At 37.3% G+C, this 16,169-nt stretch overlaps 1 protein-coding gene across 4 annotated transcripts in view; it reads left to right on the top strand.

The window, feature by feature from the left end:
* Window positions 1-12,405, top strand: part of BANK1 (B cell scaffold protein with ankyrin repeats 1) — a 382,399-nt gene extending 369,994 nt beyond the window's left edge. For all 4 annotated transcript variants that reach the window (XM_074343227.1, XM_074343221.1, XM_074343233.1 and 1 more), the window contains exons 12-17: window positions 2,592-2,770; window positions 5,381-5,444; window positions 8,963-8,992; window positions 9,790-9,845; window positions 11,250-11,314; window positions 11,582-12,405. In XM_074343227.1, coding sequence (XP_074199328.1) covers window positions 2,592-2,770; window positions 5,381-5,444; window positions 8,963-8,992; window positions 9,790-9,845; window positions 11,250-11,309 — 389 coding nt within the window. In that variant the 3' untranslated portion in view covers window positions 11,310-11,314; window positions 11,582-12,405. The remainder of the gene's footprint in view (window positions 1-2,591; window positions 2,771-5,380; window positions 5,445-8,962; window positions 8,993-9,789; window positions 9,846-11,249; window positions 11,315-11,581) is intronic.
* Window positions 12,406-16,169: the final 3,764 nt, after the last annotated feature.

The raw sequence follows: 16,169 nt of genomic DNA, 5'->3' as shown, positions 1-16,169 counted from the left end.
GAAAATCTTGTAAAGAAAAATTGACCCCAAAAGAACTAAATTTTAGAAACTATACTGTTTTGAAACTTTTACAATAAGAGACCAAGAGTCTGCAGTCTGTGCAATTAGCAGTCTGACAAGTTCTTTTCAATGAAAATAATGTTAGACCCATACTAACTCTCATGAAAATAAACTAATAAATATAAAGTTGAAGAGGAGGAAAAATCCTTTCCATCCCCCATAAAATAGTAATCTAAATAAAGCAATAAAGCAATTTTGCACAGTCTTCCAAAAATTACAGGTGGCATGTTTTGGTTTGATTAGTCTGCCCTGAGGACGAAAAGTGGTAAAATGCCTAATCATTTTTCATAGCAACTTGTTATGCCTAATACATATTTATCAAGATAATTTGCTCTAATCTTTTTAGTGTAAAAAAGAAAGAAGAAAAAACCAATGTATGTAAAATTAGTCCAGTTGTAAACAATTCACTTGATCTATCTAGAACTTCTATCACTCCTAAATTTTGTTCTTTTGTTCTCTCTGCACAACCATGAGAAACTGAACCCTGCCCCTTCCCCGCCTCAAAAAGTCATCTTACTTATATTTTAGTACCTAAAATTTGAAATATGAAGGGATAATTGAAATAAATGTTATTAAAAGAACTCAAATTTTTTTTTTAATTCAGCTAAATCTGCACATATAGCAAAACTGAAGCTGGTACGATTTGCTGGGAAGACTTTGCTTGAGATAACTTCTATAAAAGCAGAACATCCAGCTGCATGGGTATTTGAGATAAAAATGGATTTGCACTTAGGCAAAGGGATAACAGAAGTGAGGTGCTAGTTAAATGGCAAAGCTGTTAAATGACGATGCTAAACCTCCACACTGGCAGGAATGACACGAAGAATTCTACTGCAAACTGCATCTCACGAACTGGAGTGTGGAGGCTTGTAAAAAGCAAGTGCTGTAAGAAGCAAGATCTCAATTGTTATCCATGCTTTTGGCTGCTGAACCATTGAGCCCTCTGGCTGACTTTTGCTTCTCCAGTTCCCCTGGGACTTCATGCCCCATCATCCCTGAAGTAAAAGATTTGGAGTATAGAATCTGTTGACATCTTGTTAGTTCTGGGGAAGAGGACTTCTGAAGAGAAAAGACAAGCCAAGAAAGCCCCCGTGGGAATGAGAATGACTGACCGTGGAGCAGTTTTACGTCCATGTGAATCTTTTCAGAAAGGAACCCTCTCTCTGTCCCTGTTCCAAGATTCAGTGCTAGAATCTTTCTCAATCTTTCTCAAAACTAAAAGGGACATGAGAGAGCACTCCAGGACAGCTCCAAGGCTCAAATTCCCTCCAGATACTTAAAACCTGCTATCAAGTACTTGAACTTCGCATTTCCAGACTAACCAATCCTAACACTGTCAACAAATCTTTATTACTATAGAATTTGAATGCCCTCCCCATTTCCCAAATGCTTGTCAATCTAGTCTGGATACAATCTAGTTGATCTCTTTCTTTCTTGAAAAACAGCCCCCAGTAATGAGCAAATTCTCCAGGGACATACCCAACTTACTCAGCACCCACCTACCTACGGCTTGGCAGTTCTAGTGCTTTTCTCCTTCTAGACTCTGGGCATATTCAGATTTGATAGTGCATAAGACACGTACTGCCACTGAGTTACCCAGTTCCTGCTGAAATAGTGCGATAAGTATATTGGACTTAATAGAAATACGCAAATGAGAAGGTACAAACTCTAATGAGCCTGCAGCCAGGCAGGTAGTACAAATGTAATGTCATCCAGAGAGGATAAGGAGTGACAGAGATCAGGGCAGCCTGGAGCACACACAGTGCCCCTAAAAGGATGCAACTTCGTGTTTTTAAGCACATGTGGAACAAATAGAACACTGAATTCACCCATGGTCTACAATTTGCTCTCACTGTACTTCAGGCAGGTGTCTGGTGTGGCATTAGCAGCCACGCATGGGACACTGGATCATCTAATGTTCTTATTGTATTGAGCACATAATACATGGCATGCCCCCAAAATAAAACTCTTTTGAAAAGGAAGCAGTTCCCTACAAAATGACCAGCAATTATTTGTTTTAAATTTTTCAGGAATAAATTTTCAAATGATCCTAAACCTCTCGTGACATCTGGATGTTGGTTGAGATCTCTTTTCCCGAAGCTGGAAAGAGATGTTTATTCCACAGATATTTATTAGTAATAATAGTATAACTGTCACATAGCTTACCGTGTGGCAGGCCCTGTGCTAAGTATTTTGTGCACGTAGTCAAAAGTAATCCTCACAAAAGAACATGAAATTGGCACTGCCCACCACCACCAGTGCACTGCAGACCTCTTGCCTCTGTTCTTTCTCTCCTCACCCTCTTAAGATTTTTAGCAATGAGACACATTCTTTTTACCTGTAACACTAGATGTGAGGCATGACAATCCTTAGAAAGAAACTCATTTAAAAAATTCTATACTGATTTATTTTGTAACTGCTCTTAGACTAGCTTGAGCAAGAAACTCAAACTGCTTATTTTTCAGAACGCTTTTTTTCCCTAGTTGTCATAGACTGACTTCTTGTTAAAACACTCTCCTCTCGTATTGTAGACAGAACTCGGTTGGAGAGTCAAGCCTTTTCCACCGTAAGTGACTGCCTCGCTTCTGGGCAGGAAGAACTTATCCTCCTGCAAGAGAAAGTCAAGAATGGGAAACTCTCTGTCGACGAAGCCCTGGAGAAATTTAAACACTGGCAGATGGGAAAGACTGGCCTGGAAGTAATTCAGCAGGTAATACTGACTCCGATCCCTCACTTACCAAGCTCCTAGCCTCTTTGTAAATGTTTAGTCTTAAGAAGAAATACAGATAACTGTTCTTTTGTTTTTAACTAGCCACAAAAAAAAAGACGTTTTAAACTACCAATTAAAAGTTTGACGCTATCTAGATTTCATGTTTACAAACCATTGATGGACTCACCGCTGAGACCGAGTACATCAGAGCTAATTCCCAATCAGCTTCTACGGTTGTCCTTACTAGATGACTGCTTTATGAATCTCATTGCTGAAATTAAGGTGAAGCAGCTTCACACTAACGTGCTTAGCATTCTGAAGAATGTATTATGTACGCCAGACTTAAAGGGAATAGGAAAATGACTGAAATCATATCAGATTAATAGTCTTAAATAAAATTTAATATGTTTTACCTTCTCTTTCCCTTAACCTCTGAAAACATATGTATATCAGGATTTGCATATATATAAATATATACATATATAAACATAGATATCTCAGGATTTGCATATATAGAGATAGATATGTAGCTAAAGATATAGATCAGTCAGGATTTGCAGAGGAATTATACTAAGAGTATTAACTTGAGATAAGCTTGTCTTCTATAAACATAATTTACATCCTGAGAGGGGATTGGAGTAGGTGGTTCTAAGAGGAGAATGAAAACAGCATATAATATATACTCCATGACATGCCTCAGTGAGGGATAGCAGGGCAGTATTCCCTCTCCAGCAGGCCTTCCCACTCCCAAAATACTTCACCAGTTTTTTTTTTCTCATCACAGAAAGCCGCAGTACCTTAGAAGCCAGTTCTCAGGCAGCTGTTTGATTAAACACATTTTGCTAGCTACGTTAGGCTAAAGTATAAATAATCATTAATAGCTTAGTATGCTACCTTTCCTCAGGGATCATTTTTATTTGAAAATAGTGCTTAAGATTTTTGAACAGCAGAGAAATGAATCGCAGTACGGCATATAGGCAGGAGCTAGTTTAGGCCAAGGGGCTTTCCCCGTACGTCTGCGATCACATGCCTTGTCAGAACTCGCCTGTCTCTGAGGTTACCTCGTACTGTGCTTGGGTGGCTGGACCTGGTCAAGATTTTGCAGTGTTAAGCAAGGGCAGTTGTTTGGCCAAAAAAATGCTAAGGATGCTGACTGTAGAGTTCTGTAGCAGATCGTAGTTCGTGGTTACAAATACAACTTCGCTTCTCAATCCATCCATTGCCAGTCACCATCAAGCATCCTCTTATCCTGAAATGGCTACAAATCACTTTCCTAACAATGCTAGAAAATAAGTTATATAAGTTTTGTCGAAATAAGTCAATTGTACTTCATCCTCCTTAGATCCTTCAGTAATGAAGTTTACAATTTAAAGTAGTCCAACTTAAGTACCTTCTTGGAAATGATTTCACTAGTTGCTTTATTAAACCTTTGGTTGTTTCTATTTTATTTGTGTATTTATATTCAATATTGTTTTGGAAAGAATTTAAGATGGTCTATACTCAACTACTTCAAGACTTATGTAACTTATCTAATATATGGGGTTAATGGGATAATGAATGTGGTTAGCACTTATGCAAAACAAAACAAAACAAACTTAGCCTGTAAATGCAAGAACAGGCACTAAGACTACTTTCCATAAGAGCCGAAAGTTTGTGACTCTGACTGAGGAGAAATCAATCAGTTCTTTTCCATTTTTTCCCAGCTCTATTGAGATATAATTGACATGTAACAGTGTGTCAATTTAAAGTGTGCAATGTGTTGATTTGATATATTTGATTTGATATATTGCAAAACTGTTACCACCATAGCATTAGCTAACACCTCCATCATGTCACAAAATTACCATTTTTTGTGGTGAGAACATATAATATTTACTCTCTTAGCAACTTTCAAGTTGCTGTAAATAATATATATATAAAATACAGTACCATTAAATATAATCATCATGCTGAACATTAGGTCGCCAGAACTTTTTCATTGTATAGCTGGAAGTTTATACTCTTTGACCAACATCTCCCCATTTCTTCCACTCGTTAGCTCCTGACAACTACCACTCTACTCTGTTTTTATGAATTTGGCTTTTTTGGATTTCACATATCAGTGTGACCACACAGCATTTGTCCTTCTCCATCAGATTTATTTCACTTTGCATAATGCCCTCAAGGTCCATCCATGTTGCCTCAAAAGAGGATTTCCTTCTTTCTCTTGGTTGAATAATAGCCTATTGTATGTATACCCCAGCAAACCATCATTGTGTTGCCCTCCTGCTTTTGGATACTAAATAGCCAACGTAGATGCCTCAGGCATTAGACTGGGAAAACAGCTCCACCTCCCACTTACAGGTGTGATTTGGGAAGGTTAATTTCTCTGTACCTCAGTTTCCGTATTTGTAAAATGAGATGACTACATTTTTAACCATTTCATGAAGTTGTGAGGATTAAGTAAGATGAAATATGTAAAGTATCAAGGATGGTGATTGGGACATTGTGAGGACCAAATTTGTACTAACTTGTAGTGGTGGTACTGGTGATAGTAGTTAAAGTTTTCATCTTGATCTATGACAAATATGTGAATCTTGACGTCTGTTTCCTGGTTTTCTCCTCATGAAGGAAAAACTACGCCAACTACGAGACTGCATTATTGGGAAAAGGCCAGAAGAAGAAAATGTCTACAGTAAGTAAAATTTGCCCGCTTTTCAAAAATAATAGAGTGATGAAGTGAAAAGTGCAAAGACGGTGGAGCTGAACAGGCCTGGGTTCAAGTTTTACTCCATCACTTTCCAGCTGTTTAAACTGGAGAGTGTCTTCATCCTTGGTACTCAGTTTCCTTCTCTGTAAAACGGGAATAGTGATACATATATCTGGAATTGGTTGTGCAAGTTAACATATAATATCCTTTTCACCTTCTCTGGCCCATAATCAACCTTCCATAAATGCTACGTATCCTTTCCTGTGGTTTCTACATAAGTTACAAATAAGATAATTTTGCTCCAGTTTTTTTTTTTTTTGTATGAGCCATTATACAGGGTATTAAATTATTAAGGAGTCACACTTTTTTTAATAAGGTAGAATATCTTTAATATAGTCAGTTCTCACAACTGTCCACATATGGGTCATTTCACATTGTAAATCTCAAGTTGCCTTCCCCTGAAGCTAGCACAGTTCTTGTCAATGCAGATTTCTCTTGCTATTAATTACTCACTCATAGTTGCTCACAGGGGAAAAAAACACTCATTTTAATGTTAACACAAACCAAACATTATTAAGATGGTAAATCTTCTCCAAAGATAAACAAGTTCCAAAATTGAAAATAAGTTATATTGCCACTATATGACCACTCTTTCCCCAAGTCCCTACCCCTGCACAGATAATTAAAATCTGACAGCAACTAGCAAAGCTTGAGAGCGCCCATCTCTTCCTTTTTCAGTAACATTGCGCAGCTTTTAGCTAGTACTCATGCTGGAATTCACCGTGTTGAAGTTCATTTTCTTTTATGTTATTAGGTTATTACTTTTCCAGAGAATTCTTTAAGTTCTTTTAGAAATATTTTCTAAAACAGAAATACACTTTCTAAAATAATTAAGGTCATAAACACAAAACTGCTTTACAGATAACTGGGTTCTACAGACCACCTTTCTAACATGGAATTTAGGAATTAGGAATGTCTTTTAGTTAATTAGGAATTAACTCATTTCCCTTCCAGCCAAATTGGAATAAGAGGTAGCAGACAAACCCTCCCACTGTACAGAATACTAATACTGGGCAGAAATACGAGGCAGCTGATTTCAGAGAGTAGACAACAGGCAGCCTAAAGCTACAATCCCAGAGAAAAACAAAACGTATGAGACGTCTCTCATGATTGCCCAGGAGACTGATTTTCTGACTACAATTTGTGCAAAGCAAGCAGTCCTGTCAAACTGTGAGAGAACAAAAATCAGAGTTCAGGGCAGCCCAAGCCGCTGGGATGTGTATGGTGGAGATAGCTCAAAGAGAGTAAGGGACTACACGAGCCTGTGGCTACAGGACGAGCTGTCCATGTGCAGGGCAAGACCACTCAGGACATAGAAGAAAGCAGCTTCTAGAGCATTTAAGGCAAAACAGAAACACTGAAGGTTGAGAAGAGCCAGGGAAAAGCCAAACTGGGGATGTTTGAGTGGAAAGGTCTCCTTATTATTAACACACTTGGCTTCCTGCTGTGACACCCAAAAGATGCAATGAGTAAGGACCATGACTTAGAGTACATCCTGCTGTAGACCTGTCCCAATAAAGCCTAAAACCACTCCCCTACAAGAGCCCGTGGAAGACAGAGTTTGTAGGCTTTGTCCTACTGAGGGCCTTAGGAAACATCTTGGGCTTTCTACAGGTCAAGACTGAAAAGAGCAGAAAACCAAGCCCACCACAAGTTCATACCAGTAATCAAACTGCTTGCTAAAACAAGAACCTATTCTTATCAAAGGAATATTACAGAATCTAGAAAATACAACAGATTACTTTTAATGTCTAGTATTCAGGATTTTTTTTTAAAATAAAGAAGAGGTACAAAGGAAAAGAAAAATGTAATTGATAGAAAAGAAAAAGAAAGCCATCAATAAAACTGAACCTGAGATGGTCTTGTTGTTGAACTTAGCAGACAGAGACTGTAAATTATGAACATACTTAAATTAATGAAAAATATGGTTTTAAGGAGTGAATAAACATGAAATCTCAGCAGAAAAAAATGAAACTATATAAAAGAACCAAGGGGAAATTTGTAGAAATTAAAATTACTGTAAAAGAAATGAAAAATTTATCAGAAGAGCTTATCAGCAGATCGTATATAGCAAAAGTAAGATTTAATGAACTTGAAGGCAGATCAATAGAAATTATCTCGTATGATGAACAGGGAGATAAAAAGACTTTAAAAATGAATGGAGCCTCAGAGACATATAGTACAATATAACACAGTCTAGCATGCACATAATTAAAGTCCTAGAGGAGAAAAGAGTGAGTTTAATATATATGTTATACATAAACAGAAAAATATAGTTTTATATATATATTACATATAATATATACTTCCATATATGTATTTCCTTAGCTCTGTCTGCTGAGAGGACCTAGAAGCAATGACAAATCAGCAACAATGGGTACATCTAGTACCTAGATCTTAGTTTACAAAAACAAATGGCCAATAAGCATATGAAAAGATGCTCAACATCATTAATCCTCAGGAAAAAGTAAATTAAATTATAAAGGGGCACCAGGACACAACAAGTACAATAGCTAAAAATGTAAAATGTTGTCAAAGTTAAGCAGTTAGGATGTGGAACAACTGGACATGCACTGCATGCGTTGCTGATGGGAGTATGAAGCGCTGTGGTGACTTTAGGAATGTTAAACATACGCTCGCTAGATAACCTAGCTATCCAAGAAAGATAGAAGATGGAGAATAAGTCCATCCAAAAGATGTTCGTGAAAGTTCCTAGCAGTTTCATACGTAGTAGCTAAACTGAAAACAATCCAAATGTCCAATAGAAGAATAGATAATCATGTTGTGATATATTCTCACAATGGAATACTACTCAGCAGTAAAAAGTGATACCTACCGTTACACTACTGTTACCACTATGCTGAGTGAAAGACACCAGACACAGAGGAGTACATGCTTTTATCTGGACTTCTAGATAAAACTAATCTATAGAAATAGAAATCAGCTCAGGGGTCACCAGGGGTAATGGTGGGTGAGAAATGAGCTAAGGGGGCAGAAGGGGGTTTTCTGTGGAGATGAAATGTTCTCTGTGCTAACAAGGATGCTGAGTATAAGCTGTATCGATTTGTCAAAAGTCATCAACTTGCACCCTTTAAAATGTTTGAATTGTACTGTATGTAGTAAGTCTGAATAAGGTTAATTTTAGAAAAGAGAACTGAATAGCTCAGGCTAAAACAGTATCAAAGCAGAGTAGGAAGCTTGTATTATGTCAAACGTATGAAAATCTTGTAATACTATGGGACAAGCGTCAGAAGGAAAAAAGAGGTAATAAAAGACATAGGTTCACATTTAGCAGCTGGAGGTTAACATTTTTTAAATCAGATTGTGAAACTTCATAGTCATCACAAAGACAAGAAGTCATCAAACAATAAGAAGAAATGAGCTTAAGTTAAATACTGAGCAAAACTCAGTAGAATGTGCTTTTTTTTTTTTTTGTCTTCTAGATAAACTCACCATTGTGCACCATCCAAATGGTAAGTGTTTGGTGTTTATGGAAGGATTTAAGACTAAAGCAAAGATCGTAGTAAACGAATTTTAATATTAATGCAAACCTAATATGATTAGGCTGGTCAGTGTAAAAACTCACAAACATTTTTTGTGTACATGCAAAACCACTTGACATCCAAAATAAACATGAGGTGATTCTAGACTAGCAATGCTAGAGGCATTGTGATATTGTAAAAGAAGCACGTGCTTTGAACTCTGACCTGGCTCTTCACAACTTACTAGCTGTGACCTTTGGCAAGTCATGTAAACTCTTTAAGCCTCAGTTTCCTCATATGTAAAGTGCAGACAAGAATTATACAGTGGGGAATTGCTATAAGGACTGATGATGATTTATGTAAATGGGGCTAATGCTTGATAAATGGGAGATATTGACAGAGCAAATGAAATTGAAGTAACACTTAGTAACTGGAGGGGTTCACCTTACTGTGATGGGAGAGGACTGTGTGCAGAAGTCTGGGGAAGTGGAGAGGCGCTGCGGGCCGGCTGGGGAGCTGTCCAATCAGCTAGAAGCCCCGCCTCCAGCCTGATTGTTTCTGAGCTGAAGCAGCTCTTCAGTATCCTTCTCTAGTCAATCTATGTCAGTAGGAGAAATTAATACATGCTTGTCAAGGGTGCCTTTTCAATATGCCCTTTTTATCTCTTTAGTAGTTTTTCTCTTTACTCATATCCTATTCTTTGTGTATTTATATATTTTTGTGTTGAATAAAGGAATTATTAAATGTGTGAATGAGTGAAGACATAATAACAGAGTTTGTATTTCTAGGTAACGAAAGCGCCCCCAGTGAAAGTATGCTTTATAACATACCCTTTGGCAATAAGGTGGGTTGTATTTATCTTCACTTTTATAAAATGCAAAAAAAAAAAAAAAAGAGAGAACTTCTTTGTTGAGAAAGAATGTGAAAGCCTTCTATCCTGAGTATGCTTTGAAACATTTCAACACATATGAACTAAATAGATTACAGAAACATTTGTGTGCAAAATCCATGAGCAGTAATTTAAAGAAATTAACTATTCAGAAAATAGCAAAGAAAGAACTCAAAGGGAAATGGCACCGAGGCCAAAGTGTGGCTAATACAACACATACAGAGTAAATAAATCTTAGAGGAGTTGTAAATACATACTTCTTTAGCAAAAGGAATGTGATGAGTCTATTTGAACCACAATTTATACAGTCCTCAAAGTCTAGTTATAGGAAAAGATATAATGCCAAAATATTGTTCATATAAATATGCATTACTTCACATTGTAGAGTTAACTGAAAATTAATTGCCAACAAGAAGCTAAAAATAACACTAAGCAAAAACAGCAGCAATGGAAAACTAAGACCAGTTCAAGACAATACCAGTGAAGTCCTGACCAAAAATTTTCTCCTTAAAAATCGTGGAATTCCAACTACCTACACATGTGATGTAGAAAATTTGCACTGTTACCCAGGGTCATGTGGCAGCTGGATTTCTTGCTAAAATCCAGAAGTTAGGGCCCTTGGTAAATTTTCTTAATGAGCCAGTTTTCGTTTACCAAATTTTAATAGCCCTGTAAGCTCTCTTACGTTTTGCATAAATCGTACGTAATCATTCAAAGTCATTCACTCTGAAGAACGGCTTGAAGTGTTTGCCTTTCTGGGTTATTCTGTGGCTCACTAGTGCGCTGTAAACCTAAGTAGCCCACAGCAGATAGACTCATGAGACTCATTTGACTATAGCAGAATTGTGAGGTACCACCTAGCCCAGGAGTTCACGAAAATATCTTTGTCAAACAAAGATACTTCTACAAGATCTGAAGGACTATGCAACAGTGGCATATTTTCTTCAGAACAAGATTTTGGAAAAAAGCAAAAGAATACAAATGCCCAACACTTAGGTTATTCTCCCTCAAAAACAAAATTTGAACTCAAGGACTTTGTGGGTTTTTTTTTTTTTTTCATTTTTGTATTTTTTCATTAACGGTTACCACAAGATATTGAATACAGTTCCCTGTGCTATACAGAAGAAATTTTTTTTAATCTATTTTATATATAGTAGTTAGTATTTGCAGATCTTAAGGACTTTGATGTAGCTGAGCTTTATAACGATTCTTTCCTTTTAAGATGGAGGATTGTCCCTCCGGTTGCCTCAACAAAGCTGTTTTTCTGTGACTGTGAAAGGCAGCTATGACTTTATCATGTTCCTTTGTTCAGCCTTAAAATGGAGAAATGCTAACTCTGTCTTTTTTTTTTCCCCTTAGCCTCCTCCTCGATTCCAAGTTGAAAAAGAATTTGGTTTCTGTTTCAGGAAAGATCACTAAAGAAGGTAAAATATCAGCTATATATACAACTATATTTTTTAGAAAACCTAAAACAGCCTTATTGGGAACTTGAGAGAATCGTTTGTCTAGCAAACAGAACACTTTAAATATTTCATTGTCTTCTCCTGAAAGGATAAACATGTGTTATTTTTCAAACTAAAGGTGATTGCTCCTTAGAAAGATTTATGTCTGGGGGTGATTTTGTGCTAGCTAGTCAATTTCAGTTGATGATTCAGTATTCACTAATACATTTCCTGTGATCTTATTTTCAGGTTATCATAATGAAACTGAAGGCTCTGCAGACACTGTGCTTTCTGGGTGACGCAAGCTTGCGTTTGGATTGCCTGCTGTCTTCAGGGCAAATCTATACTATGAAAACAGAAGCAAGCTCCTGGATTTCAGAATTTGTTATTGCCACAATTTATTGGCATTAGACCTGCTTCAGATGGGTATATCAAGATTAACATTGATCGCTGTAGAGCAATTGCATTCTTTGAACATTCTTGCATTTGACAATGCACTTTGCCACTGAAGTAGCTATTTCCTGTCTTGAAAGTTAAAGAGAAGTTAACTGCTCTGTAGCAAGTTATTGGGCCTGTTTAAGGGGCTAACCTTAATAGTTTACTCCTCCTACACTTAGAGTAACCATAAAAAATACAAATTTGCTTTGTACATATTTGCTTTTCAAATGGGTGATCTGTTTTCTCAATTTCTCACGTTCAAAGCTCTAATTATTGTTGTCACGTCATGCTTGCAGCTACCTTTCCTTTTTTAGAGTCTATTTGCATATAATCTTGAGAACATTATTTTTTTAACTTTCTATATCTCAAATTAATATACATTTCCAAACCTATATTCTCTATTTGAAGGCTTACAATTTCATCAACCTATTTCTTAGAAACAATTTACTAACTTAGAATAGAATGCGGTTTTATCATTCTGTGATTTCTATACACAGTTGCTGCAAACAAAGTGAATAAAGCTATGTCTGACCTTTAAAAATAAATGTATGAGAATTAACCTCTAAATTCTTCTGCTTACCAGTTTACAAAGAGAAGTCAACCAACATTTTTTTAAATAAACTCGATTTATTTCACTGTGTAGGGCCCATAAATTAAACACATAAATGATTTTTTCTAGCTTCTAAACAGTAGAGGTATCTATTAAAAATGATTCTGCAGTGATTGATACGGACAGCTATTTAAAGTGACTCTGCGAAACAGTGCCTGTAAGTTTCTCATGACTAGTAACACTCTCAAGCTCAAGTCTTGAAAAATAATATAGTAGTTTGATCAATCCCTAATAGAAAGTACTTTGTCATTATGACATTTGGAAATTTGGTCCATAGTTTCACATCTAAGCTTTCAAGAAATGGAATGTCCTTCCACACTCAGAGCCCCCATTTCTGTGGATTGTCCCATCCAAAGAGTCAGGAAAAGTAATAGGAAAACTGACTGCTTTTCTATAGTTTTCTACATCTACAGAATTCAAATGTGCCTTATTATTGCTAAAGTAAGAATTTCCATATTGGCCTGTGACGAGTGCCTACAAGCCCACTGTGGCCTGCATTCTTATTAAAAATGTGAAATCCATTAACAGGCAAAATGTGAACTTTTCTAATTACAAAGCACTTTAGATCATTTCTTACCTGAGACTCAGTTAGGGTGGAAGTGGGAGATAAAGCCTGACTGTTATTCAGATCTTTAACATAGGAAGAAGTCTCAATTCAAGACCTCTAAATACTGTCTTTATGAACTGGGCTAATTTAGAATAAAACCATGGTGAGAAAAAAAAAAAACCCTTTAATAGTCTCTTTCCCTAGACACTCTGGCCCTTGAAATCTTATTACTTGGTCATCACAACGAAATGTAGAACAAGAAACCTAAAAGTAACTGAGGTCCTCCCAGTGCCTCCCTAGCCATAGCTCCTCCCCTCCGTGAATGATTAGGCTTTGCTAGAGGAAGGAAGATGTTAGAGGAGTTGGAGCTGGGGGATCGGAAGGAGTTCACATCATGCCATTTGCATGGAAGGGAGGATGAATATTAGAGCAATGCTAAGGTGGAAGAAAGGTAATCCATTTTCAAGAATGATCCCAACTGAAAAAGTCCAGAGGGAAGCAGTATTTTTTAAACTCTGGCTTTATCCCTAACATACGGAATACTGTCCAGCAAATTTGAGTCACACTACAGAAGCTTTTTTTAGTGATGGAAGAGATCAGATGTTGGGATCTAGACTAGCAGACTAGGAAGAGAGGAACTTTCCTTGGAGATTTCCTAGTCACGGACAGAAAAGAAAGACCTACATGGAAGATCTTCTGAAGATTTTGCACTGATTCTGGAGGCCTGAGCAACCAGTAGGTAATATATTTTATCTTTCCCATCATCCCTTCCTCAATTTGGATTAGTTCCCAAGCCATCACTCGTAACTTAAACAAGAACTAGCCCCTTCCTCGGGTCCTTAAATTTACCTGACTGACTTCTAGAGAAATTTGGATTGGTATTAAATGTTATCAAAAGAATATGTTTAATATTAATTCCATTCTCTTCTACTTAGTCAATTTTCTAGGATAAAAAAAGAGAAGCATCTAGACTAGTGGTTCTCAGCTGGAGCACTTGGCAGGACCTGGAGACATATTTATCGTCACGACTGTGGGGCAGGTGCTCTTGGCATCTAGTGTGTAGAGACAAGGGAGGCTGATAAATATCCTGTAATACACAGGACCAAGAATTATCTTGTCCAAAATGTCAACAGTGCGAGGTCGGGAAACTTGATCTATGTGATGAAGTAAAATGAGGCTAACACTTAAAAGAATGTTGTTAAAATAAAAACAGTTAACTTTATATGGAATCTTCTGAACATGGAACCCCCCGTGATAACATAAATCTGTGTTTTTATTTTGAAGTGCATGTGGCATAACTTAAATAGGCCATTAAATACTGAAAAGAATGGATGGCTCTAATACATTTCCATAAATCAAACATGAGATTATTCTACTAGTGGAGACTCCAATCTTTAAAAAAAAATGAGACTATTGTCAGGATTTTTCTAATGAAAAGTAACTTAAGTCATTATTGTATCCTATTTGTGCGCTAAGTATTGGCTCATCTGAGTTCCTTCCTGATGCCGATAATGCTCAGGGGGTCTGACTCTGATAACCTGGACTTAACTGAATTTTACTGCATATTGCTTTTCTAAATGGGTAAATACTTAAGAAAGGGGTCTGCATCATGAGCCTGATCTGGTCGCTCCCAGCTAATCAGCACAGAGCTGGTAGGAGGCCCCGCTTGCAGCCCTTTGTGTAACTGTACCTGCCAACCGTACCTGTTGGCCTGCCTGATTTTGTGGGGCTGACCTTCAGAGGCAGGGCCTACCACATAGAAGACAGCAGGACGACTAAGTGCAAAAGACCTCACGTTTGTAAATTACAACGTGTGGTTCCCTTGCTATTCTTCAGAATGCAGGCACTACATGACATCATGCGCTTCCACGAGAAGTGCAGCGCTGCATTCAAGAGCGTGAGCTTTGAGGTAAGACCCACGAATTTACTATTTGTTCAGCTCTATCCTCATGATGTAAAATAAACTAGGTCAGTTTTTCAGTTTCCTTCAGCTCTATTAAATCATTAGTAAAATGGGATCACCAATACCAACGTTAGCATAGGTTGTTAGAGAATGAAAAGTAAAAAAGATTATTTAATTAATTTATCATCCAAAGAGGACACTTTTGATGGCAAAATGGAATACTGCTAATGATTATGCTAAAAAAAAAAAGCAGGCATAAACTGGGGTAGACAGTCACTCTACCTAAATGAGACGTAGGTGATCAGTACATTTTTGGCCCTGGGCAAATACTCAGTGAAGATAGCTGGTGAAAAATAATCCTCTTTGAAATGTGAATACAGTGTGATACACTGGGCAGGCTGGTTATCTGACTGGCTGTTAGGCACAGCATTATCGCGTATGAATCAAATCCATATCGTTATTTTAAAAACAATGATTCCAAAGTGTTGAGTGACCACCTGGACCACCCATAAACACCAAGCATCAAGTCAAAAAAATGCATCAGTGGTAAGTAAGGTGCTATAACAGCATTTCCCAAATTCTGTGACAAAGAGCTCATGTGTATTCAATTAAAAAGGATTTCTGTGATCAGGTGAGTTGGGAAAGTGCTATATATTTTGGTCCCTTTTGGAAAGCCTATTAGACGGCCCGATATTGAAGACTGCTGTCCTGCAATAAAGAAATCTATACAGTTTGAAAACCTCTGGCTTACATTTTATGTATACGTAAGCTGGCCTCCTTTTCCATTTAATGGGAAAAGGAAAACTGGCTGAAGGATGTTCGCAGTGATATGTCAAGACGGAGTCTGAAATCTGGGTTCAGTGGGAAACTGTGTCAAGATCAATCAATGATGTTGGCCGTGGCAAATGGTGGGGGCGGGGTAAGTGGAGCTGGTAGCATGCGTGATACTTACTTGGCATTCAGAATTTTCACCTGGTTAGCATAAAGCGAAAGTGTAAGTTCTGGATTTTGCAAATAATGAAAGTTGGTTTCAGTCAGAATAAAGATAATTTGTCATCAAACAAATGAATTAGTGAACATGTCTCTGAGTACAATGCTGTAATTTCTGTTCTCTGTTTCTTTGTATGTCTTTAAATCAACATCAAATTTGGTTCCACTGATGTAAGACCATTCAAAGATGCCGTGCCTTGAAGTATATAAAATGCTGGATTTCTGAGTCCATGGAAACAAGGGGGGAGAGTTTTCTTCAGATTGCCTTTCTGCCCTCTATTGCGTGAGGTGACCCTCAGAGACAGAAATTAGCCTTCAGGAAATTAGCCAGCAATATCTGATGGATTAT

Source organism: Camelus bactrianus, chromosome 2, assembly GCF_048773025.1.
Source record: "Camelus bactrianus isolate YW-2024 breed Bactrian camel chromosome 2, ASM4877302v1, whole genome shotgun sequence".
NCBI lineage: Eukaryota > Metazoa > Chordata > Mammalia > Artiodactyla > Camelidae > Camelus > Camelus bactrianus.
This window is presented reverse-complemented; position numbering and strand designations above follow the sequence as displayed.